At 38.7% G+C, this 27,013-nt stretch overlaps 1 protein-coding gene across 1 annotated transcript in view; it reads left to right on the top strand.

Moving 5' to 3' along the window:
* LOC146480090 (uncharacterized) overlaps window positions 1-27,013 on the top strand; it is a gene marked incomplete at its 3' end in the record, with an annotated part of 176,502 nt that overhangs the window by 80,071 nt on the left and 69,418 nt on the right. Inside the window, exons 54-84 of the mRNA XM_085110092.1 lie at window positions 851-1,111; window positions 1,775-1,990; window positions 2,611-2,811; window positions 3,458-3,670; window positions 3,881-4,093; window positions 4,547-4,762; window positions 5,115-5,330; window positions 6,150-6,374; window positions 7,033-7,248; window positions 7,922-8,152; window positions 9,905-10,114; window positions 10,670-10,885; window positions 11,683-11,898; window positions 12,699-12,908; window positions 13,773-13,988; window positions 14,674-14,886; window positions 15,108-15,314; window positions 15,786-16,031; window positions 16,616-16,828; window positions 17,494-17,706; window positions 18,266-18,481; window positions 18,975-19,199; window positions 19,533-19,745; window positions 20,277-20,498; window positions 21,333-21,521; window positions 22,663-22,997; window positions 23,389-23,650; window positions 23,854-24,197; window positions 24,613-24,871; window positions 25,359-25,699; window positions 26,447-26,699. Of these exons, the coding sequence (XP_084966218.1) occupies window positions 851-1,111; window positions 1,775-1,990; window positions 2,611-2,811; window positions 3,458-3,670; window positions 3,881-4,093; window positions 4,547-4,762; window positions 5,115-5,330; window positions 6,150-6,374; window positions 7,033-7,248; window positions 7,922-8,152; window positions 9,905-10,114; window positions 10,670-10,885; window positions 11,683-11,898; window positions 12,699-12,908; window positions 13,773-13,988; window positions 14,674-14,886; window positions 15,108-15,314; window positions 15,786-16,031; window positions 16,616-16,828; window positions 17,494-17,706; window positions 18,266-18,481; window positions 18,975-19,199; window positions 19,533-19,745; window positions 20,277-20,498; window positions 21,333-21,521; window positions 22,663-22,997; window positions 23,389-23,650; window positions 23,854-24,197; window positions 24,613-24,871; window positions 25,359-25,699; window positions 26,447-26,699 (7,227 nt within the window). The remainder of the gene's footprint in view (window positions 1-850; window positions 1,112-1,774; window positions 1,991-2,610; window positions 2,812-3,457; window positions 3,671-3,880; window positions 4,094-4,546; window positions 4,763-5,114; window positions 5,331-6,149; window positions 6,375-7,032; window positions 7,249-7,921; window positions 8,153-9,904; window positions 10,115-10,669; window positions 10,886-11,682; window positions 11,899-12,698; window positions 12,909-13,772; window positions 13,989-14,673; window positions 14,887-15,107; window positions 15,315-15,785; window positions 16,032-16,615; window positions 16,829-17,493; window positions 17,707-18,265; window positions 18,482-18,974; window positions 19,200-19,532; window positions 19,746-20,276; window positions 20,499-21,332; window positions 21,522-22,662; window positions 22,998-23,388; window positions 23,651-23,853; window positions 24,198-24,612; window positions 24,872-25,358; window positions 25,700-26,446; window positions 26,700-27,013) is intronic.

The following is a 27,013-nucleotide window of genomic DNA, read 5'->3' on the forward strand; positions in this document are numbered from 1 at the left end:
TTACAAAACTGTGGCAAATAAAAAACTTGAAAGTAAAATACTACAGCGAAAAACGCTAAACTCAGCAGAGAGAACAACAGCTCGTAGGAAAACATGCAAACCAAAGACTTGTAACAATGAACCACACTGAAAAATTCAGCTAATGTACCGACGCAGTATGCAAATGTAATTAACACTTAGTTCCAGGGTGAACTCCCTAAGGCATCCTGATTGACTTCTAGGCGCAACATCCGATATCTGACAATTTTGTTGAAGGTCATAGGCTTGACATGCTGAAGTCCAGACTTTTGCCTTTTCAGTCTCCTGCTAAATGCATGTGACAAACAGGCTACAGCTCACTGATTTGCCATCTGAATATGAAACTAGAGAGAGTAAACTTTGGATCACGGAATAGACAAAGAAACTCTGCACAATCAGCGGCTTTTCTAAAAGAATTACAAATTCCATTAATCAGGAAGACATGGCTCATTAGTTGGTGTACCTTTAGCTCTTACCGTTTTGGCAATCGTTCGGGTACCTTCTTTAGTATGAGCTTTAGAAGAAAATGCATTCTCTGATACACCAACGCTGTTGGTGCTCAGTGGATGTGCAAGTAGTTTTGTGTTTTGAGTAAACTGGAAACAATAACACAAAACAGTCCTGAACGTTGGATTACCTCTTTCTTTTCCAGACCAAACGCTGATCAGTTGTCTTCATAATGAAAATACTTCCTGTTTGTGATTGTGTATATTTTTGTAAGTCCATTTGGATAGGCCTGGCAGATGTGTTACGACACATGCTTCTTCAAACTTTGTTTTGCAAATCAAATTGTGACAAGTGTCTAATATAATTTTGTTTTCATCAATTGAAGGTCTTCCACCACCTCCAAGTGTTCCAGGGTACAAAGTTTATCCTCATCTGGTGAACCGTGCACCTTGTGCAAGGGCTCGTAAACTTGCTTTAGGAGTACTTACTTTGGCAGGTGTTGGGGTGTATGTACCTCAATGCAGTCACAATGGCAATTTTGACCAAATACAATGTCACCAATCTACTGGATACTGCTGGTGTGTTGACAAGTCAGGTGTGGAAATACCACGTACACGCACCCGTGGGAAGCCAACATGTGATAATGGTAAGTGCCTTTGTAATAACAAATTTACATGGGAAGGTCAATGATATATCTATGTTGTCTTTTGTAAATCAAAAGCGGGAGATAGAAAATTGCAATGTATACTGATATATGAATAAGATAGACTTAAAAGTTGTGAAACATTAATCACCTTAACCCTTAGCAAACAATTTCTGAAATTGAGCATTGGATAACTTTTAAATTCTTAAGGAGAAATTTATTTGGGTAAAAGGAAACAGTCTGTGGTTTAGGGTTTAAATTGCATTTCAGACACAGTTTCTCCCTCGATGTAATCGTGTAAAGGGCATATTTCGAATGGAGGATCATTTTTCTAAGAATCTGAAGCATTTTTCCAACTGACTGTTTACTTTAGCTTTTGAATTATGTTCTTTTTAACAGACGTTTGTCAGATATGCTAGAAGGTTGGTTGATACTCTGACCCAGTATTCAAAGAATGTTTTGCATTATGACGTTTAGTGGAGAGTCATTTTGGCACAATATTATTGCCAGAAATCTAAAGCTAATAGTTGAAGCTGTTAAAGTAGAAATAAATATCCTAAATCTTAAGACAGACCTGTCTAGTTGATAGAAAACATTCCTTGCTGCTTTGGATTTTCCTCCATTTCTCTCCTTTCAATGGTAATGATAAACCATGTTTCCTTGCAGCTAATTTTACACGTTGTGAGATGGACCTTTTGCGAGCTCGTGGCTGGCAAATAAATGGCAAAGCAGCTGCAGTGTTCACACCAAGTTGTCGACCTGATGGAAGTTACGTTCCAGAACAATGTGACAAATCCACTGGTCAGTGCTGGTGTGTTGACAAAGATGGGAACGAGCTTGTGGGAACAAGAGTCAGTGGGAGGTCTTCTTGTACATCTCATTGTAAGTTTGTGTGATGTTGTTAAGGTAACACTTCTTAAAATTTGCATGGAAGTGTGAAATCAGATTCATGACATTTTGGAAGGTTTCAGCCCGTTTTATAATTTGGTTGAAATGGGTGTAATCCATTTCCTCATCTCAAATACCCATTGTATGATAATTCAGAACAATTTATCAATCAGAAAATACCCCTCCAATGTTAACATTGGAGGGTATTTTAATGCCTTGTTTATGTAGATGTTAAGACCTGGACTTATGTGCAACTTTGCATTTACTTTGCACTTTTTGTCTACCTGGTGTTTCGTTCTTCTACATCAGAATTGTTGTTTGTAATGTTCTATCCAGCAATTTTAGGAGAGGATTCTTTTGAACATAATTATTACATAGAGCTTTGGGTTCCACATTACATCATCTTTCTGGGCCTTCCGAATCATGAAGATCACTTATAAGTTCATGCTAAACCTGAATAGCTGGTCCTAGTGGCATTGACCTACGAACTTATGTATGTTGTGACTGGAAAAATGTGTGGTCTCATTTAGTACACAGCATGTGGTTATGATGATTTCTTTAAATGTTTTACGAACATCTCAACTGCAAGTTCTTGTGTTTTTTTTTTTTGATAGCTGGTGAGACAACATGTCAAAAAGATTCCAAAGGTGACGAGTCAGGACACAGTCAATGGCTACCTGCCTGTGATAAAACCGGGGGCTACACCCCCATGCAGTGTGATCAGTCTTCTGGCAGTTGCTGGTGTGTAGACAGGCTGGGCAGGGAAATTCCAAGAACTAGAAACAATGATACAAGACGTAATTGTGATGCAGCAGGTATGCAGGTGTTTGATGTTGTGACACATTCTTCATTCTTACCAATGCATGGGCAACAGTTGCAACAAAAACAACTCAGATATGCTTTCTGTAAGCTTCGAAAAATACATGTCCCATTGACACTGCAGTATTGTAATGGATGTGTAACTTGTGCAATTCATTACATTGATGCCCTCTACTTTTATGGGAAAAAAAGCGAAAATACCGTTTTGAGAATCTTACACTATAGACCAGTACATTTCTACGTGTAGGACAGTGGGAATGTCAAAATAGGATGATTTACTTGTGTCTCTTTTGTTGGCATCTCATTGGTTCTTGCACAGTTTTTTGCATTACCAAAGTAACACTGTGGATTGTGGCTAAGTCACAAGTACCGCACAAGCAGACGTTGGTAACTTTTAGCCACTTGAATGGGCACTAAAGCCTCTTTGGGAGCAGGCATCACCTCTTGATCTACCATTAAAGATAATCATCATTAAGCCTGGATATTAGCAGCCACAGACAGCTCTCTTAGCCTTATAAGGGCTCATCAACGCTCAGGCTTGGAGTTGTTTGTAAGTTTAATCTTCCATCCCAGTGCCTGGATGGTTTGATGTAGATATCAAGTACTCTTTTGTGTCATATTTATGCTGTGATTAATCTTTAGCTGGATTAAGACAATGCCAGATTGAACGACAGCAGAGTTTCCGTTGGAATGGAAAACCTGCTCCTGGAGTGTTTGTACCAGAGTGTGATGCAGAGGGAGCGTATCAAGGCACCCAGTGCCATGAATCATCAGGATTCTGCTGGTGTGTGGATGCAGGCGGAAATGAAATCCCCAGGACTCGCATCAGGGGGCGTGCTATGTGTAAACCTTCAGGTAAAGTGTCTATACTGTGGGAAAGCTGTTCTTGAGTTTGGTCTACAACACTGCTCAAGAGGGCGGTTGAGGCAGATATTTTCCAGCCAGCCAGCTGGAATTTTTTGTTTCCTGTTTTACATTTGTCGACCTGGCTGGACTGGCATTGTGAACTTCACATCAGCTTTCTTTACATGTTTCGATGGTAACTGTTTTTTCATTATTGCACAGTGACCAAATCACCCTGTCAGAGGGAGCGTCAAAGACATCTAGGCTGGAGTACCCAAGGGTCTGCTGACTATTCATCAGAATGTGCTGATGATGGCAGTTACAAACCTAAGCAGTGTAACTCATCTCACTGCTGGTGTGTAGACAGTCATGGATATGAGCTTCCAGAAACACAACAGCTGATTCATGCAGATCTTGATTGCTCCAAAGCACCAGGTATCTGAATGGAAACAATTTACATGTAACGGTGTGTGGTTCTTAAGTGGGGTCAGTTTGAACTACAGTTCTAGGGTTGTGGCTAAGGGATTTTTGTGTATGGTAGTTTTTCATAATTATGCGGAATTGCGTTCTGGCTTAAATGACATGTAAACCTGTGATCCCTACAATATTGGTGCAATATTAGCTAACTGAGCTATCGAGTCAACTTGGAGCTAGTCATTTTGTAAGTCCGTATTATACCGTTGGAAGATGAATGGTTGAAAGTAAAATATATGAATGTACGTGACCTGCAGATTAAAGATTTTGTCGTTGAGAGCCCTTTAGCTGTTTTTAGGGAGCATTCTTTAATTTTCTGCGTTTGCTGGTTAAAGTCCATTTTCTATTATACAATTCATAGGCATTTAATGTTTTGTATCATCAAAATTTATTTCATGTAACTTTTATGTCAAGCTGTTTTAAGCACATGCCAGCGATGGAGAAGCCGCATCCTTGACTTACCTGGTTACCCTGTACCTCCTGGTGTATTTATTCCTGAGTGCGAGGAAGATGGAAGATTTAGAGAAGTTCAATGTTTGGGAAGCACTGGAGAATGCTGGTGTGTCACTGATGATGGATTTATGATTTGGAGCACTGCTGTAAGAGGAAAGCCTCACTGTGTTAAGAAAGGTAAGTATATGGAGACTAAGGAAATTGAAGAATGTGTATTTTTTCTTTACTGGGTTGTGTTTATAGGCAAGGCCATTTTCATAAAGGCATGGGTCTCTACGAAGATGTATCATTATATTTACTACCAGCAATTTTGTTGATTTACTACTGGAAAACACTACAGATCTGGCATTCATATCAACAATTCCATGCTTCTGCTACAAGAAATAGCTATCTTTTTTCTCCTCTTGACTTAAAAAAGAAGGCATTTGATTGGAGAATCCAAGGTGCTTAATAATAGTTACAATTTCAACAGCTAGTTTTGAGCAATTATTTAATCACAACTGGTTCACTAACTGTACATTATGTGCAGGTCCAACCAAATGTCTCAGGGAGCAGCAGTTGGCAAACTCAGCCCTTAGTCAAAATAGAAATGGAAATACCTTTATTCCAAGTTGTAATCCTGCTGGTGGATATGAAAGAATGCAGTGTGACAGTGCAGTTGGAGAATGCTGGTGTGTGAACAAGATGGGTGATGAAGAACCTGGAACACGCATAAGGGGAAAGAAGCAGTACTGTGATGCACCTGGTAGGGTTTGTGGATGTGATACTCTATTATCGTTATTGATCAGCTTACATCTCTTGTACCAGTCACTCACTTCACTTGATTCCTTGTTGAACACATAAGAACACTTCAGAGGGCAGGGCTGCAATGGCTAGGAATCATTTAAAGAAAAACTTCTTAATGATCATGAATGGTAAAGTCAGGGCAATTGCAGATGAGGGATTTCATTCGATGCTTCCCATGACAGGGGCTGATAATGTTTTTTATGCAGTTAAATAAATATATAACCAAGTTAACAACCATGATCTTAGTGGTCCTGTCCTGTCAGCAGACTTTTTCATTATAACAGTCAGTGGTTCACTTAACACATGCAGGCTCGGATAGCACTTCATTGATAAGTTGAAACGTGGTATTTTAGACCTTAAGACTTCTTCAGTGTAATTTAGTGGTGTTCACAGTTGTTTTCCTTAAGCATTTTTGGTAGGGAGCCTTTTATCTCTCCCTCACGCTAATTATAAGTTAAACTTACCTTCAAACAAAATAGCTGCTACTTGTTTTGAAAAGCTTTCATTTGAATAGTGCACTTGAAACTTCTGTTCCCCGGTTTGGTGCAATAACCACTTTTTATTGCAGACATTTAGCACCTCATGAAAGTACCTTATTACTGCATATGAAAGTACTGCTCCTTAGTGTTCATTGCATGGTCACACTTTTAAGTATATAAGAGGCTCTTAAGGGTTTTGTTCATGAAGTTTAGGTTACTTTTTTATGTCTTACCTAAGAACAACAGAGGTGTTTATCCAAAGTTATCACTTAAGCATCTGATTATTTTTGTTATTCCAGCTGGACTGTCATCTTGTCTAAAGGAGCTGCGACGTGCTCTGGGATACACCAACCAGGCTATTCCATCACGGTTTAAACCACGTTGCAAGAAAGATGGATCTTATGAAAACATGCAGTGTCTGAAAGATGGAAGTAATGGCGAAACATGCTGGTGTGTGGATAGTGATGGGAAAGAGTTAATAGGAACAAGGGTCTCAGGAAAGGCATCGTGCATCCCTGAATCAGGTAGGACAGAATTGAAAAGATTATGGTTGATTGTTCTTAAGTACGTGCAGTATTTGTAAGTTTTACTAATGACTACTGAGCAAATTATGGGCTGACTATGAAATTTTAATTGAAAACTCTCAACCGGAGGCGGAAGCTTTGCATAGCATGGCCAACCATTTGAATACAGGGCCACTGTCGAAGAGATTCGGCTATTGGGCAAAGACTTGAGCTTAGCTATGCACAGGGTTCGTACGGGTTATGGAAAACCTGGAAAGTCATTGAATTTTAGAATTTCATTTTCTAGGCCTGGAAAGTCATGGAATTTAGGTGTGGGTCATGGAAAGTTATGGAAAATGATGTTTATTAAAAAGTGCAAAATAAATTGGGGTGTTTTGCGAAGAAAATAATAAAAACATACCCAAAATGAAAGATAATTTCCAAGAAAATGGTCAAATTTAGGTCATGGAAAACTTGGAGAAGTCATGGAAAGTCATGGAATTTTAAAAGCTGAAAGGAGTACGAATCCTGTATGCACCTCTCGTCAAATGTATTGCAGTTCAGGTTGGAACACATATATTTTGTTATAAATCTGGCAAAGTTTGGTTTCTTTGTGGATAAGAAGAAGATTAATGGTTAATTGGTAATATCAAGCACTTTCATTTTCTCATTCAATTAGCACCACTATCTATGTGCCAGAAAGAAAGACGTCTTGCTCTTGGATGGGACAGCAAACCAAATGATGGTGTTTTCGTACCAGACTGCAATTCAGATGGATCATACAAGCCTATCCAGTGCTTGCAATCTGAAGGCCCCTGCTGGTGTGTAGATGACAATGGGAAAGAAGTACCAGGAACGCGAGTAGAAAGTGGCAAACCTGATGATGATTGTCTAGGTAACATAATAACCAAGAAGAAATTTGTTAATTTGTTTGGCACATAATTCCATGATTTTCATGTGTGTGGACACTCTCCAGGCCAAATTGGAATTTAAAAATGTTGGTTTTTGAGGATTTGGGAAAACCAGAGTACCTGGAAAAAAACCTTGGGGAACAACGAGAACCAACAACAAACTCAATCAGGGCCACATTAGTGGGAGGAGAGTGCGCCCACTCCTGTGTCATCCATGCTCCCCCTGGTAGATAATGTATTCCTTTTGTGGATTTTATACTTGAGAAAACAATTGCATCAACTTAGGCCAGCAAAATGTGGTATGACTAGACAAGGGTTGATGAGAGGAAGGCTTGGTGATGTGAATAAATTAACATCAGGGTTAGTTGTCTGTAAGGAATTAAAATTTCACCATAAAAGTATATTTTTCTCAAGTTCTCAGTAAATGTCTGTGGTTGTAATCATAAAATGTTTCTTCTTTTCCTTATCCTGAATGTGTTCGCTTGTGAGAGAAAAACTTTTGTTGTGTATTTATTTACGCTTTGTCCTTTTTTCGTCTTTCTGTTGAAATCACAATAACTTCCAGCCATTACGGTCTGTAATCTACTCTAGTTCATTTCTTTAATTTGTTTGTTTGAGAAACTAATAGATCTGGTTCTTTTCTCACAATAATGGTAGGAACTCATCTTGAAGCAAAAAAACCGACCAGATGTTTGTTGGACAGAGCGAGGTCTTTGGCATTAGAAGTTGAGGGTTCAAATGGCAAGTACATTCCCAAGTGTACTGGTTATGGACGTTATGATCCGGTGCAGTGCCATCCTGCCCTTGGGCAGTGTTGGTGCGTTGACAAGTATGGTAATGAACTTGATGAAACAAGACAAGAAGGAAATCCTAACTGCAATGATACTGGTGAGTACTGCTAGTCATTGAGGACTTTTGTCCACCATACGAGTCATCAGGGGGTGAATTGAGCACGGGTTTACTGAGAGTTACCGGAAAATGGCATTATTTTGAAAAATGTGAAAGCAAATAACAATCTTACCTAAGTAAGAGCCTTTGAAATCTGTGTCATTTGCAGAATGTCGCTTCTTTTTCGGTATTGGTATTCCACAATTTTTCTGTTACTTTATAATAGTTATGGATAATAATATTATTGGTACAAACGCTAAACCAAATATGATTAGATTTACATTTTGATATCTCTGAATAATCGTTACGCGGGAGGCCTTGGCCAAGTTTCTTTTTCATTGTAGTCACAAATGGTAATGAATAAGTTAATAGACCATTTCCGAGTTGCTGTGAACCTCATTATGAAAGCGAGGCTAAGTGCGAAGTTTTTGTTATGAAAATTAGTTTTTATTCATATGCAAACAAAACTAATTTTCATATGAAACGTTTTGCACTTAGCCTCGCTTTCATAGTGAGGTTCACAGCAACTCGGAAATAGCCTATTCAAACTTATTAAACCTGGATTAAACTCTCTTCTCCTCTAAAAGTGATATTTTTGTCTTCTATTGTTCCAATTGTCTGCAGCAAACATGGCCTAAGGCAGAAACATTATCTGCAGGCATATTTATAGGTCCTGGTCTAGTGGGGTTTTGTGCAGTGAAATATTCCACCAGTCAGTCACAATGGCGGCCATATTCGTAAATTTTCAAGACTCAAATGTGTCATTTTCAGAAAGAAAACAAAGTCTTTTGAAGTGGTAACTCAAAAGAACAACTTCTAAGAAGTACTCGACAGTTTAAATGTTATAAATTGGAGAACAAATTACTCTTTGAGGGACAGATTCTAGGGACAGATTGTGAAGCGAACCCAAAAGGTCATAATCTTAAACTAGTCAAGTCCCGGCCACGACTGGGCTAAAATTTATTTTTTCGAATGAATACTTGGTAATACACTTGCAACCAAAGCTCACTATCCGATAACATGAACGTAAAATCGATGTGAGAGGTTTGACACTATAAAACAAGTAAAGTAAACATGAGTCAGGTCTGTATCTGTGTGGCTCAGTCATTTCGTTATTATTAAAGCAATTCCGGTATGACAACAATTAGCGTAACGTAAGGTCATTACGCTTTCTTTCTGACTAAAACTATTCAATTAGCTCAATCGTCAAGGAAGGATAGGTTTAAGAAATCTGCGAAGCTTACATTGGAATAAATGAGACCGCTTATTAAGCCTGTATGGCTTTCTTGTCTTGATGAAACAAGCCCGGGAAATGAGGACACTTCGTAATCTTACACTTACTGACATTATGTAACCAGAATATGATTAGCGCTGACGATAAGGTTTGTAATCGATGCTCATAACAATCACGAGAATTTCTGGTATCTGTCAGATTGCTGTTATCTCACGGTATCATTAACAGCTAATAAAATCGATTGATAACTAACTACTAAAAAAGCATTATTTTGTGTAATCAACGATCTCAAACTCCAACAGGTAATCAGCCCTTCAATTCAAAGTTAATGCTTACATCGACCAAAGCATCCCACGTAAACCCTCTAAAAAGTGTTTTGTGTCTTCTATAACCCACCACCTTACAAAACTCTGTTGGTGAATATGTTTAACTGAAAGTAAAATAACTTCAAAAGAAAGCAGCCATACATGTAGTTTCAGGCTTATCTTTTATGATATACAATTTTCTGTTGATTACAGAAACCAAGTTGACTTTGTGCCAAAGGAAGAGGAAGGATCTTTCTCAAGCTGTTCTTCCCTTTGGCCATTATATTCCAACATGTTCAAAGTACAATTCTTTTGAAAGTGTGCAGTGTCATCCTTCAACTGGGTACTGTTGGTGTGTTGATCAGAATGGAAATGAGTGGCAGGGAACAAGACAGCGAGGGAGACCACTGTGTGACCATACTGGTACGCTGTAGTTGCTTTGGAACCTGCTAAAAAATGTACTTTAGGAGAAGTGAGCCAAACCAAAAGCTACGCACGGTTTACAAAGTCACAGCCTTGTGCTTAAAAATCTATGAAATTTAAGTGCCTCAAAATTGCCAGGGTCTTAACAAAGTGACATTGTGATGAAATTGTACTGAAAACTCATATTTTTCATGTTTTTCATATTTGTTCAAGAACCAAAATGAAAGGTCATAAATTGAAGACACCGGGAGGCAATTTTTTGACAGCACGGGATTTGTCTAAGTCTTGCTGAGCATGCTAAGCTTTCTCATGGCATTATTTGCATATGTCCCTTAATTGGTCCCAACACTGGCGCATGATAATGGAATTATTCTACTCCTTCACAACTGAGGAAGGAGTAGAGCACCTGGTTCAAGTTTCAGGGATATTTTTTAATTAATAGCTTTACAGATGGAAGTCTTTGGCTTATACGATGAATAAAAAGCACACTACCCTCTGATAATTAGGTGATGTAGCTAATTCACAATGATTTATAACTCTTCTTCAACTTTCCAGCTGGACTAACCCCTTGTTGGAAGGGACGCCTGGAGGCCTTTGGACTTGACAGAGTACCTCCTCCTGGTCGGTTTGTACCAGAGTGCAAACGTACTGGAGAGTACAAAAGTCTCCAGTGTCATGGATCAACTGGATATTGCTGGTGCGTCGATAAAAATGGGCGAGAAATACGTGGAACACGGAAGCAAGGAAGCCCACCCTTATGTTACAAGGAAGGTAGGTTGCTATTGACACACCGTGACTGAATCTATGTTCTGAGACCTCAACCTACTCTGCTGATTATGCAGATGTACAGGACAACATTTTCTAGTTAGTTTGGTGATGTAACCTATTGTAGCTGAGAGAGCCTAAACTTGATGAGTATGATCATTAGTTGTACTTGTATGTTATTCGTGGTTAATTGTAATTTAATGTGATCAAAATGAAATGAGCCGCGAGAGATATGAAGAAAATCTAACTTTATTATAGCAAAGCAAATGTTAATAGCACAAGGAGGCTAACCATGACTTCAAAGTAAGTCTTGACTTTCAAATTAAACCCCAAAAGAGGAAAGCCTAAAAACAACAGAAGAATTGGTGACTTTGTTTATCTTTTACTCAAACTAAAATTTGATACTGTTTTCTTAGCAAAGATGATCTTTGTTTTTAGTGCGACAATTATTTTTTCAATTGGATGGAAGCCAAACGTATCCAACCTTGATGTGAAAATATATGGGTATAAATTAACGAAAAATCCTGCTTAATTTTTAAAATGTGACACTTTTTTGGTTCATATCGACAAACAGTGTTACTTTTCCCAAGAAAAGCCTTTTCTTTGGTTTGTAACATGCACCTATGCCATCAGGATTTTTTGAGTGTTTTACAAGTTTTTAAAGCAAGCGTGCATTTTCATGTTTGTTCTCACTTGGATGCATTATTTTGCAAACCAAATTAAACTCTAGTTGTCGTCTCGTTTATTTTAACAGTTGTAGCTTTTTTTTCTTCCTAATTTGCTACTTTACATTTCTCTGTTAGGCCAACTACCTCGTTGTCTGCGTGACCGCCAATTTGCCTTGGGTTGGAATGATATTGCAGTGCCTGAAATGTTTGTTCCAGAGTGCACAACTGATGGTAAATATGAAAAAGTTCAATGCCACACATCATCTGGTGTCTGCTGGTGTAGTGACAGTGATGGCCACATTTATAGCGGTACCAAGGTTCAAGGCAAACCAGATTGCTCTAATCTTCCAGGTAAAGCACGAGGAATTTCAAGATAGCTTCGTTTCTATTCTTAGTAAATGAAGTTTCCCATAAAAGAGTTTGTTTCATCAATGATGCTGTTCAGCTTTGTTCTATCACTTCTTTTATGAATTCAAATGTCATGTTCCAGATTTATGGTTTTCCCATCTAAGGTTTTTCTGCAAAGGAGCTGTAAGCTACAATCCTGGGCAACTGGTTTAGGGATACTTCAGTTTTGTTACTGTCTGTGTGAAATTTGAAGATAGCTAATAGTTTACGTTCCTAAAATGGATCTTGCAAAATTCTTTTCCCCACACCCCATGCACAGTGTTGAATTCAACACGCTGTAAAAGATTGTTGCGACATTCTTTACTCCTAACTGTCAACATTGTTTTTTTTGGGGGGGGAGGGGGGGGGGAGACGAATATTTTTGATGTTTTGATCTAAAATGTCTGTGTCACAAACTCTTTGGTCAGGGTTGTAGGACATCATCTACTTCTAGCATTCTCTGTGCATGAAACAAAACCATTAACATTTTACCTGTAATTTTTAAAGTATTCTGTTTGGCATGAACATCGCACTTGACAATACTCATCTTTATCTCCCTTGGGGGGGGGGGGGGGGATAAGGCCGTGACTTGACATTACAACCTCATTACATGTGATAGTGAGGCGTGGTGTAGTCTCATAATGAAAATTGATTGTCAGTTGTGCCTTTCGAAACTAGTAGTAGGAATTGGGTTGATTATGATAACAAGAAACCTTACATGCCTGACGTAAGGACAAATAACATACCATCTTTTGATTTTGAAGATGAAGCTAGCCTGTGCATCAAGGACCAGGTGCAAGCTGGTGCATGGTCTGGAGACTTTGCCATTGTCTTTTCACCTGAATGCAACGAAGATGCAAGTTTTAAAACTGTGCAATGCCAGACGTCTACTGGTTACTGTTGGTGTGTTGACAACAGAGGTAATGAAATCTGGGGCACCAAAATAAGAGGAAAACCAAACTGCACTGATATAGGTATGTTACCAAGCCACTGTTTGAATTTCACTTTCTTGTAGTCATTTGTAACACATTTGTTTTATTTGTAAAAGGGACCTAACTTCTTTGGAGGACAACAACAACTGTGCTGGCTTTATGCTATGTTGTAAATGACATTTCTTTGCAATAATCATATATTATCTTGATGCTTTAATGTGAAAATTTTAAAGGGATAAGACACTTACAAAAACATGTTCAAAAGAGCATAATATATTGTTTTTGGTATTCAATCACCTTCTGGGTGAAAAGAAAACTGAAAAACACATGCTGCCAAATTTATGCTACCTTTATTTCATGTGGTAATAGTTTGGCGATGAAATAATTCACTTGAAGATATGTTCAATGAAGGCTTTTTTGGTTAATTAGTAGTCCCTCAAGGATCTTGTGTTGCAAGTGTGACTTCAGTGACAGGATCTTAATATGAAAATCAATCAATCAATCAATCAATCAATCAATCAATCAATTAATTAATATGCAACTTATTTAAGTGTCCACAGTTAGTAGAGGCAATATTTCCATGGCTATGATCACTGGAAGAATAGAGTGTTTTTAAAATTAAAATATGAAACGGCCACAGTGAAGTTTGTTTGATCATTCATTTGTAAGCCCTAAGGATAAGGGGACACTGGCTGCCATAACGAAGACAAGGTGAAATTTGTACAAAGAGACGATCATTTATGGAATTCAAACATCAATCCTTAACAGGGTTCATTTTCAAAGAGAGCGACGAAACAGAAAAGCGACCAAACAAATATGCTTACTAGTATGTATATAGTTGGTTGCAGTGGAAAAGTACGTAAGGGTATAATGTCATGAATCTGTTGTGTTCATTTATTGATACAGCTCAGAAAAAGACCGTCTGTGAAATGGAAAGCAGCGAGGGTGCACTATTCCAGCAGACACGTTTCCACTTCACTCGCTTTGTGCCATTGTGTGACAGTTATGGTGGTTATCGCAAGGTGCAGTGTGGATCACTTGGAAAATGCTGGTGTGTGGATCGATATGGCAATGAGTTGCCAATGACAAAGACCAAAGGAGTGCCTTACTGTGGTGTAGATGGTTAGTATTTCTATGCTTAATTGGTAGAGTGAGTAAATTCACATTTAATGTACATGTAGTGCTGGTTAAGTTGTGTCTTGTAGGAATACATACTACATAACAGAAAAGAAATATCTCGTTTATGATTTGCCCTTACCTAACAAGCCCTACTTGTAAACAAACTTGCATAATGTCAAGGAACAAGTCGTGGACTAGAATCAGGTTAGGGGAAATCCTGTGCCCTACCAGGAATGTGACCATGCGCCCAAACCCTTTCTATCCTGCAATATTTGGGGAGGAGTAAAGCCAGGGATTGCACCAGCTAGAGACATTAGAACATTCCTGTTTGTCTCTTGTCTTATTTCAATGAAAATAATGTGATTCCAAATAAGAAAAGAGAAACATGACTTTTTTGTAACTGCAGATGCATTTTCAGTTTGGTAAGTTAATTGGACAGTTTTGCAGGAGCATTTCAGTTATGAGTGAATAATAGTTAATGATAATTTAAACACTTAAGCACTATTTACATTTCCTGATCGATGGCTTCTTACAGTGGACAATTTAATATAAAAGTATAAACAATAAACGTAAAAAAGTATCAGCCACAAACAATTCTGCTGATTATCCCAGATGTATCACACCACAGAGTAATTATCCTCTTTACTTGCTTCTCATTATTGTCTGTGTTTCTTTTAATCACAAACAGCTGGACTGAAGAGTTGTCAGAAGGAAAGGCTTCATGCTCTTGCCTGGTCTGGATCAGCTGCACCCGGTGTGTTTGTGGCCCAGTGTACTTTTGATGGTGAATTCAAGCCTGTCCAGTGTGCACCATCTGGAGATTACTGCTGGTGTGTAGATCAGAATGGCAAACCTATTCCAAGGACTTACTCCACGGACAAAATTACTTGCACTGATCCAGGTTTGTAGATTTTATAGTGTTGGATATTGTTGTCTTTGAATTCACACTATTTGTGAAGTGACCAGTGACCTAAGAGTACTGCTTGTCGACATAAATGTAAATATTTTGGGAATTTATCCAGGCTGAAAAGTGTGATTCTTTGAATAAAAGGTTAAATGGCATCCATATCTGTATATTCCAGTTACTGAGGAGAAAATTTCTAACCGCAATATTTTGTACAGCGAATTTAACGGCATGCCAGCTTGAGAGACTCCATGCATCTGGTAGACCTGGTCAGTTCCAGCCTGAATGCACTGTTAATGGGAAGTACAAGACAGTACAGTGTGAGAGGGGCATTTGCTGGTGTGTTGATCAGTATGGAAATGAACTGTATGGAACTAAGACGTATGGCACTCCACAATCATCTTGCCCAGACAAATCAACACCAGGTATCCTTGATTCTTATTTGGAGTGTGGAACACTCATTTAATAATAACTTAAGGTTTATGTAAACTGCAATTTAATGTGTGGTTATTAAAATTGCATTCTGTTGGTTGAGGAAGGGCCTTTTTGCTTTATTTAACTATAAATTAAAATTGTGGCGTTAAGTAAGCTTCAAATGTTAAAGCCACAAAAGGCCAAAAATTGCGACCCCCCCCCCCCCCCCCACAAAAAAAAATACATCAATAAATAAATAAATAAATAAATAAATAAATAAATAAATAAATTAAAAAATGGCAGTGCAAGAGCATACAATTTAATCTCTATTTCTGGCATGTGAATGATATCCAGGCAGTGCTGCCTTATAATGTGTGTCCCAAACAGTGTTATCTTGAAGTTGTGAAAAGGAACTGGGTCAGTTTTAGCCGAAATAAGATGCAGTAAAAATAACCTAACATTGATTGTTTGTCTTTTCCTAGGAGTTAAAACAACTTGCCAGAGAGAACGGACAATGAGTCATCTACAACCAGTGGTCTCTATGAAATTGCCACAATTGTTGCGACCAATGCGACCATGGTCATCCTTGGGGGTGAAGTGTGATGCTGATGGGGGATACAAGCCAGTGCAATGTCAAAGAGGCACACCATTCTGCTGGTGTGTGGACAAGTATGGTCGAGAAGTGCCTAGGACACGGATTTCAGGAAGGCCCAAATGTGGGCCTATGGGTAACTAACTTGCATTCCTTTCCATCTTCCTTGTACATGTACAAAGTAACAGGCCAAAAGCTCAGACATTTATCTGTCAAACATATTGCTCTTTCGCCATAAGTGCCTTCAAGTCCTTAAGTGAGAGCCAAAAGCCTGAGTGTCTTTCACTACATCTTTTGTTACTTTCACTTACACTGTGACCAGAGGATGCTGTGATTGGCAGATTGTTTCTCATAATGACTGCGGCAATGGAGAAATCCTAGAAGTGTCCTTTGCAGGGTATTATTAACTAGATGTCTTTGTCACAACTTGCCACAGTTTTATTGCAAGGTAAATTATGTAGGTTTTGCAACAAGGAGAAAGTCTGGTGCAGTAGAAGAGGTGACCACGATATACTAGGTTATCTTTGTTGCTCTGGCAGCAGCCTGTTGAACAGGAGACATTGGTTGAGTGGTTGAGATGAGGCACACAGTGCTCTGCTAGTGGTTGTTTCATTCACAGGCAGACATCCATTCTCATTGTAGTTATTGTGTACAAAGTTCATGAAACATTGGTTAATCCATATGAGCTTTTAACAACTGTCCCATGTTTTTCATCCACAGCTGGTCTCACCATGTGTCAGAAGGAGCGCCAAGTGGCTCTTGGATGGAAAGGAATACCATCTCCTGGAAAGTTTGTCCCCACATGTCAGCCAGATGGAGGATACAATGTTGTTCAGTGTGACATGTCTGTTGGTGTTTGCTGGTGCGTTGATAAGAATGGAATTGAGAAGCAGGGTACAAGAACCAGTGGAATGCCCACCTGTGGACTGATGGGTAAGTTGATTGGTAAATTCAGCAAAACTGGCTTATATTTGTAATATGGGTCTTAATGCTTTTCACAATAATCATTGAGAAGTATCTAGAAATCTACGCGTTGACAAACTGGCCAAAAATAGGTGTTTTTTTTTCTTCAGCTGAAGTACTTCTTTTTAAAGGTGGCTACAGCCGTTATGTTTTGTCTCCATACAAGACACGTTACCCCAAAACGCCCCTCAGGGAAATTCAAAAGTTATTGCCTATTTAGAGTAATAAGTTAATTAGGGGTTGTCCACTGCTTTACTCTCGTTACATTTTGTAACTAGTTACTGCAGTGAAAATGTGTCAAAAAAGAATGTGCAGGAAGTTGCATTGCTGAGCTTATTAAACTGATGCTAACCTCACTTTACACAACCAGGCTTAGGTGAATAAGTGGGTACCATCAAACATTTTGGAGGAGGTGACCCCTGTGATGAAGTTAAGAATTTGTTTTACACTGGGGGTGGAGGGGAGTAGTTATTGCTTTATGTTGTGGTGACAAACTAAGCACCATCCTGATCTGCTACTAAGCTGGCTTTATTAGGATTGACTTGATTAGGCTTTACTTGTTTCTTTGTAAGAGTTACAGTCTGTAGAGCCTACTACTTACGAAATGACAAATGCCTTCTTTGTTGACTGTGTAGCTGGCTTGACCAAGTGCCAAAAAGAACAGAGAACTGCACTGGGGCCATTAGGAAATGCACCGCCTGGGAGATTTGCTCCAGAATGCGACGCCAATGGACAATACAACAGAATTCAATGCTACTCTGCTACTGGTTACTGCTGGTGTGTGGATTCACTTGGGCGTGAAATACCAGGGACAAGGAGTCGGGGACAAGTTAGCTGTCCTGACAAAGGTTTGTACTTGATGTTGTTTACGATTTGTCATGGCCAATATCTGGTGGAATTTCAAAAACTGAAGATTATCTACCAATTCATGTTGACGAGACTCAACTTTTAGTGACAATGGTCTACCATGGAAGTCATGCTGGTATTTCCATTGATCTTATGTTTAACAACAGCATGCAACTTTTATGTTGAAATCTCCTTGCTCATTTCCTTTTAAAGGTTCAATTTCGCTCTACGGCTAGTTTTTAGAACATCCGGTTGTCCCACTCCAGTCAAGACCCTCCTACTGATTCTATTTGGCACACAGCAAAATGACTTGAATCACGTGCATTGGTGTTTCTCATCCTTTTTCCTGTCAATAGTTCTTTCTCGGATCCCACCTAAAAATTTATTATAGCACTTCCCACTTGCAACTGTGATATTATTTTCTATCCCACGTCCCATCCTCCTTCTGCAAGTCTTGTGGCAATTGAAAGTACAGACAACGGCTCTTGAAACAAGAGCAGTTGGAATTCACTTAAACAGATTGTTTGAGAGGAGATGCTAACTTAACTTTCTTCCTTTCAGATGAACTTAAAGATTGCATTTTTGAGAGGGGAAGGCTAACTACTTCCGGAATAGTAGACATTGCATTCCCAGAGTGCGATGAGGAAGGAAACTATAGGACAGTACAATGCAGCTATAGCTATGCACCAGGATTACATTGCTGGTGTACAGATCGCCAGGGGAATGCTTACTGGAACACTACTGTTTACTCTAATGCTCCGGATTGCTCTGAAGAAGGTACGTTTCTCAAGAATTTTTGGGTTTAATTTTTTCTGGTATGGTAATTTTAATCATTTTTACATGGGCTCAAACAATTCTTTCCTGCTCAATAGCACATTGTTGTATTTAACTTCAATGAGGAGTTTAAGAAATAGTGAAATCTGAGTTTGAGTTGATCTCAAGTTGAAAGTGATGATATGCAGTTACTCCAACCCAATCTGAAAGCTAAATGCAAGTACTAACCTCTTAGTCCAGCTAGACACTGACATCATCTTTTTCCCATAACTCGAAACCCAAAGTCAAGTCAACTACAACCCCAACAACGAAGACCGAGCAAAATATTTTTCATAACACAATGTCCCATGCATTGTCACAAAATTTGTTCGATCAACCTTTTTGAAATGCATTACAGCTGTCCCCATTAGCCAACCAGGTATTATCCAAAATAAATTTTTATTCCAGATTTTCTTCACAAGGAAATGCTGAAATATTTTTCTTGGTGTTATTCTAGTTTTGAGAGGACGTCCTACTGAGTGCCAAAAGCAAAGAGATGACAGTCTTAACTTCCTCCAACAAGATGTTGCTGTTAATAGAGATGTGCCTCAGTGTACTCCAGATGGTAGCTTTGATGACATACAGTGCTCTCCAGCCACTGGGGAGTGCTGGTGTGTCTATTATAACAATATTGAAATCAGAGGAACAAGAACTCTGGGAAAACCAAGCTGTCCACCAACTGGTAAAGGATTAGATTCTAATGATATTCTTGTAACTGTCTGGTCTAACTAAACGTGACAATTATGGCCTACTTTGGGGAGCAGTTAAATGGTGAATTCGGCCCGGACTGGAGATCAGATCTCAGTGGTGTGCAAAAACTGATTAATTGGCTTTTAACCTGGGGTATCCAATCGATGAAATCGATGACAATCAGTGGTAATCCATAGCAACCGATATCAATTAATTGATAATTGATAGCCATATTGATAATTCATAATTGATAGCCATGCATGCATGCACTAATAGTGTTCTTCGCTGTAGTAACCATTTTATGTACTTCTTGTTACATCTCCAGCTGGTCTAACATCTTGCTTGATGGAACGTCTAAATGCCGAAGGTTACACTGGTTCAACCCTCCCTGGCCGTTCATCCCCACAATGTGACATTGATGGCAAATATAAACCTTTACAGTGCGATGTCTCCAGTGGCGTCTGTTGGTGTGTCGACAGCCAGGGACTGGAAATCCCAGATACCAGAGGAAGTGGTAAAAGACAGTGTGTTACAACAGGCGAGTTGAGAATTATGTATTATTCAAAGTGACACAGGCATACTCGGAAAAAGGAATTAAAGTAACCTTCAAATCAGAGTATGACTGTGTAGACAAAATTCCGAACGAGAAATGTAATTTTGAATTTTGATCTCGTAACGTCACCAGAGCCCTTGTTTCTGCATCTTGGTGACTGTCAGCAAAGAACGTTCTAAGAAGGACATTAATGTTTTGTGTGATAGTTACATACATACATTTATACATATTCCATTGACTTTCCCCAAAAGGAGGCTTTTCAATTACAATATGATAGTTGTTTTTGTTATAATAATTATACTGCTGTATCCTTTGCCTTGACTTTGTAAATCATATACAGCACAGACACACGTTCATGATTCGCATATTACTTTTGGCACAAACGTGTCAAATGTTCACGTGCTTTAGAGATACATGTATTCATTAAACGTTAACTAGATCTTCTGGTTTTTTTAATTAATAATAACAAGTTTTATAAATAATAATAAATCTTCATTTTTATTTCTTTTTATATAGGTGACAGACTAACAAAATGTCAAGATCAGAAAGAGAGGGCTCTGCAAAACAGTGCTCCTGGCAGTTTTATTCCACGATGCAAAGAAGATGGTGGTTTTGAAGAGATCCAGTGTCAAGGCTCTGTTTGCTACTGTGTTGATGAGGATGGTAATGAGATATATGGAACCAAGACAAATCGTCCTGACACACCTAACTGCCTTGTTCCAATACCTAAAGAAGTTGGTGAGTGAAAACCTACAGTACAGCTCCTTTGTTTCAAGCGCTGGCTTTATATACTATCCTGAACAGAACCTGTGCATTGATTTGGTACTGGCTATTTCGTACTCTTTCTATTTCAAACAGCAAGTCATATGAAAGTGACAATAACTTTGTCTAATATGAAGTATCCAATTCAGTGTGACATAAGTGGACATGAGTGGAAACTATCTCAAACATTATTTTTGGTTTCTCTAATTGTCTGGGATAGCAGGAATCTGAACAAAGTTTTTATTAGATGCAATCAATAATGTGGCCAAATTAATTATTTTATTCCCACATCAAACTTATGCTTAATATTTGACGGGAAGGGTTTTAAGTCTGTGGAGGAAATCCCAAGGTGTGATCTTACGAATAAAAACTGCTTAGTTGTGGTTGTTCCCACTCTGCGGTATGTGGATAATACCCTAATGTATGGCACGCTGATGAAAACTGCTGAGCAGTACTTCCATTTTGCCCTTTTAAAACATAGTCTTGGAGATAATTTATTTTTTTACATGTTTGTATCGTAAGCCCTCTTGTGAGCTAAATTTGTTGGGAGCAAGATTATCATAACAGTAGTTGAGACCTTATTGTAATGTTGTTACCTTTTGATAGATGACTTAATTCCCTGAAAATTAGTTGCTTGTCGGCTTATGAAGTTGTAGATAATATTAAATAAGATTTATTTTCTTCATGATGTTTTAAAGGAGTAAACATCGTAACACTGCATTTTGTCGTGCAAATTGCCTTGACACCTGGTAGGATGTTCTTAGTTTGTGGAAAAAAAATTGATGTAAACTTTCTTTTCCGATCCAACAGAAAGTGCCTGCCTTGAAAAGTACCGTCAGGCAATGGAAAACTACAACATTGGCCGATTTGTTCCACAGTGCAAGCCAGATGGACGCTATGAAGAGGTCCAGTGTGGAGCTGGCTGGGAATACTGCTGGTGTGTTGATTCTAGTGGCATGGAACTGACTGGAACAAAGACAAAGGGATGGCCTCAGTGTGGTAAGACAAAGCCACACTCAGTAAAAATGCCTTATAAGCTCACTACTGAACTACACTGGTTCTATGTCGGTAAATGGGTTTTATGTGGCATTGTTTCAAAATCTTTGTTATCCTAAAATACATTGAAAAAAAGTGATTGAAGCCAGAGTCGAAATTGGTGGCTTTCTTTGTCTATAATCATTCCCTTTCACAAGCCTTAGACTCCAGTTAACTTAATTAGCCTTTTGATAAATTAAAAGCTCTGAACTAGTAAGGCAGACATCACGTTTCATTCCTCATTTCCTTTTTTTCTCTATCTTATGCCTTAGGACGTTTTTTTGGGATATGTTATGTGTATTCCGAAAAAGGAATGCACTGAAAAATCTATGTTGTATCTTTTGCTCGGTAACGAAAAATATCCAAATGGCCAAAGTAGAAGAATCAAATTGTTATTAATGTTTTAGAAGAATATATTTAATTTTTTTCTAGGTATTCCTATTCTGGGATATCTGCAATATTTTTCCCCCACCTAAAATACAAACAAACAAACAAACAAACAACAACAACGCAATAAAAAGGCGTGCCCTTAAAGTTTCCCTTTCAGGCTTGTCCGCCACAGTTGTATCCAGGTGAATGTACAATTTGTCCTTATTTTGAGTTGATAGTGAATGGCGCTGACTCTACAGGACTTTCTTTAATACTCCTTGACCTTTTATATCTCGTTTATTTTTAGTTGCTTTTAAACTTGGATGAACACTTCTTTAAACTTTACACTTGCACTGAAATTAAAATGCAATACGCTGATTTTGCTGATGTAATAATAAGCTCAATGTTAGCTCAATTGGTTGTTGTTGTTGTTGTTGTTTTTTTTTGCAAATAAACTGCATTAAGGTTATTAAAGTCTTTATGTCACATTGGGTACCGATGGTTTTCCCGTCTAACAGCATTTATGCATTGAGTTGGTTGGAAATGAGGAAAACTATTTTGTTAACACAGCAACGCTAATTTGGAAGATAAAAGTAATCTGTCAACCTGTCTGGACATCCTGTACAAATGTAGCGTTGTGGATTGTATACTTTATAATTGTGTAGAATAAGACAGTTTCAACAGCAGAGCTGTTTCAAAAACATCAGTAGTTTGACGTCTAGTTGTCACCTTGCAGAACCTTCGTCTGGTGCAGATGTTGCTTTGGTTATAGACTATGCCACCACTCCTGATGTCATAGAGCAACTATCTAATTTTACCAGCTCTATCATCGATAGCCTGGATATTTCACCAAGTGGTGTTCATGTGGCTCTCATTGCGTATGGGGCCAATGCAACAATAGTTTTCCCATTCAATAAGTTGGAAGGACTGCTGTTGAACAAGGATGCTGTGAAGAGTCTTGTGGACACTGCAACACCAATGCCTGGTAAACCAAGAATTGACAAAGCCTTGGAATTGGCTGACAGAAAGCTGTTCAGTGCAGAGGGAGGTGCAAGGCCAGGAGTTCCAAAGGTAAGAATTTGAATTCATCATGTCGTTATTTAATGTTTTTGGTGAGAAACATAAAGAGCTCGTAACTTTTGTGATAGCCGAATAAATTGTTTACCATTGGTGGTCACTGTATCTTCCTTTGGTTTCTTCACCTGTTATTCCTTGTTATATACTCATTTCTTACACATCTGATCTCACCCCTCAACCCCCTGGTATCAAGCATGTTCGAATTGATACATATAAATGGTGCTGTTCAAATTACCTCTTGGCACATGTGTACACATTTTAAAGATGCTGTGGCTATCATACAGCCACCCCCAACAAATGCATGAATCAGGTAATTTTACCACTGGAGGGTTTAAAGAAGATTCCATCTGGCGACTTGTAACGTTGTTGTACTATGACTTCACAGTTTCTTATTTTGGTATCTTTGGATGCAACAACAAAAGAACCTGATCAAACACCCCTCAGTAAAGCTTCCCAAGGGCTCAAGGACAAGGGCATCAAAGTTTACTCAGTGGGAATCCAGCCCCGTGTGGACCAAGAAGATTTGGAGGACACGACATCCAAACCTTCCAATGTTTACATCGTTGCAGCAGATCAGTTAGCCAACACTGGAAGAAGAATAGCTGATACTCTTAATGGATATGTAAAAGATTCTAGCCGTGAATCAGGTGAGTGCCACAGTGCTGTATGTTAGCTATTATTCGCAATTCATCAACATTGCCATTATCGTTCTCTTCATTATTATCATCACCGTCGCTGTTATTGTCACTCTTGTCCTTTCCATAATTTTTGTTGTTGTCATTGCCATCTATCTGTTATGTTTCTGAGATTTATAAGATAAGGCAGTAAACGATTATTTCCACTTAAACAGATCTGATGGCCGCTGCTGATATTGGCATTGTAATTGCACCATCACCACAAACTACGCCATTGAAGTGGTCATCCATCCTTGATGATGTCAACTCCATAGTGGATGCTTTCCCAGTTTCAGACAGGGGTGCACATTTTGCTGTTTCAACAGTGGGTAATGTAAGCAAGATGGCTTTCAGCTTCAACACTCTAAGAGGTTCAGACTACAATGTGGATGAGGTCAAAAGTAAAATCTCTCAAATTCCTTACGAAAAAGTGGACACAACGAGGCTGGATCTTGGTCTCGAACAGGCAGCTGACGAGATGTTTACAGAGGAAAAAGGAATGAGAAAGGAAGCTTCAAAGGTACCTGCTTAAATGGGACTTGGTGTAGTGCAACATATTAGTTGGATCCCAGTCCATTCAATATGCCCAAAAATCTGGTTCCATTTCTTGTGCCACGTTTCCTTTAAAGGAACTCTGAATAATTCTTATGTTGCTTAATGCCCTCTGTAGTCTTCAGTACGTAACCAGTTCTTTTATTACCAAGCTGTTCAAAACATAATTGCTTTCTTTCTGGATGGGGTGGAAGTCTGTAGCATTTCCTCAGTATGTTGGGACGAGGGGTGAATGTTTTTTAGGTGGTCCAGTTATACAAATGGGCGGCTATTGGGTTTCTTTTTTATATCTATTTTTTAACATGTTTATAAATAACATGTCTCCTGGTGACAATTTGTTAAGAATCTGTAGCCGTAAACTGAGATTAAAATCTGCTTCATAGTTCTTGCTGATGGTGACAGATGGAGACCAGACAAAAGATGAGCCGTTTACTCCCCTAGCAAGAGCTGCCGAAAAGGTGAAAGAAAAAGACGTGGAAGTTATTGCATTCTCCACCAAGTCAGAAGATGAAATCAATGTTGATGATCTGAGGGATATTGCTTCTGGAGATGGAGATGAGAACGTGTTTCTTGTCACACCCAGTGATCCGGCGCCTGCTATCACTACAAAGATAACAAGCAAAGTTAAGAGCCTAGTGAGAGGTAAGGAGAAGGACACTTACGAAAAAGGATTGTTTGCCTCATTTTACTCCAATGGTAGCTCTTTGATATGAATCAATGCTACTTTTGTCTTATCAATATTGCCGTAAAAGGGAGGTCGACGGGTAGTTCCAGTGAAATCCTTATTGTTTTAAACTACTGCCTGTCTACCCATCTTTCAGTGCTGCTTTTCATCTGATCCCTTGCCTCTTCAAATAAACCATCAAGGAAGACCCTCTCTTGTTACGTAGAAGGCGATGTGGATCAGATGCCCATGTGGAAATAACCCTCATCCTGCCTTTATTGATTTGTAACAGACACAATAGGTATTTAAAGTCCCTGGGATTCTGGTACAGTCTTGGTACCACCCTCACTAAAAAAGCACCTCTCAGTATTTACCATTCTGAAGATGGCAGTTGTAAGTGACGTTCAAGACATTGAGGTTATTAAATTCTTAAAGAAACTACTGTATTTTGTTTGATTTTTTCAGAGCGTATTTATCCAGTGGATATTGCTTTCTTGATCGGATCTTCTTCAACAACCACCGATGAACAGTGGAAATCCACGCTGGACTTTGTCAAATCGATCGCTGACCAATTCCCAGTGTCTGACATAGGGGCCCGCATTGGAGTGATATCCTTTGATACTACTCCAAGAGTTGGGTTTGCATTCGATGCCTTATCTGGCCCTCAGCTAAATAACTTTGAAGTCCGAAGATTGATAGACAGCGTTCCCTACGGTAATGGCCCTACCAGAATTGACCGTGCCTTGAAGCTTGCCAGCACATTCCTCTTCACACCTGAAGGCGGAGCAAGAAAGAATTCAATGAAGGTATAAACAGTGGCCTTCTTATTTTGGAACATAGAAAGAATTTTAATCCTTAACTCAAAAAATATTGGTTGAGTTAAAATGTGTAAGCAGTCCGGAATTCTGTTTTGTAAAATATCGAATAATACAGCCCCACCAAACAGCTTCGTTTTCCACAGAGACAAACATTACAATTATGTTACGATAGTTGCCATCATCATCGTTATTGTCATCATGATCATCATTGTCAATTATTTTCTTGAATAGGTTAATATATACAACTCTGAAATCAATGAATGAAATAGGAGTGAACTTAAACCAAATGGTTCGCTTTCACAATCTAATTGACACGCTTGTTTCCCAAATAACTTCTGTGAGTAATCTGTAAACAAATTATACTATTGCAAAACAAGGGCATCGTGAGCAATTACTAGACCTAGAAATGTTCTTACTCACAGGAATTCACAATGAGACGTCTCCGATTTGAGCTTACGGAATAGGGTTGATTTCTTTGAGTAAATATTTGTGAGACCTTGTTTTGTTCTTGTTGTTCAAGCAAGTGCATGCAGTCGTATTGACTTATTGTTTATGTTTGTCATGGCGACATAACAAATACGGTGATTGACTGAAATCTGCTTTAGTGGTCGCTTGAGGAAGGTCGTTCCCTCCTTAAGAAAGATATTCTACTAGAATTTCAATCGTTCTTGTTTTTCCTTTACTTTTGACTTAAAAAGTCGTAAGGACACTTAATCAAATTCCTCTTTTTTGCAGCTACTATTTGTAATTACTGACTCTGGACAAGCCCCCGATCAAAAGCCGTCAACACCACTTGACCAAGCTTCTCAGCCTCTGAAGGACAGAGGAGTTCAGATATATGCTCTTGCTATTGGAGGAATGGTTCCTGAAGAGAACTTACGAGACATTACCTCAAAACCACAGAACATTTTTACTCCTGCAAACTCTGTTGATGATCTACCTCAGCGTCAGCCCAGAATAGTAGATGACTGGAAAACATACTTGAGAGGTTAGAAAAGTCATTTTGAATTTTGTAATCAGTGTAACTGAATGATTAGCTCTGTTAACCTACTGATATTTTGTCACATGTTGGAAAGAATAGGTTAAAGATGCTTGAAAGAAGTGTGTGGTACCATGATAGCTCGATTTTTAGAGAAACTAAAATTGTAATTCATTTGCTTGTATCTCTTTAGTTCAAACTTTTAAAGACTTTTGTCTGGTTATTGTTTCGGGACGTGGAAAACGAAATTGTTCCAAACATAGCACTCTTCCTTTTATGATTCAGCCACAGCATATTTATGTCTCAACTTTAAGACACATTTG

Source organism: Pavona decussata, unplaced genomic scaffold (assembly GCF_977016875.1).
Source record: "Pavona decussata unplaced genomic scaffold, jaPavDecu1.1 SCAFFOLD_56, whole genome shotgun sequence".
Lineage (NCBI taxonomy): Eukaryota > Metazoa > Cnidaria > Anthozoa > Scleractinia > Agariciidae > Pavona > Pavona decussata.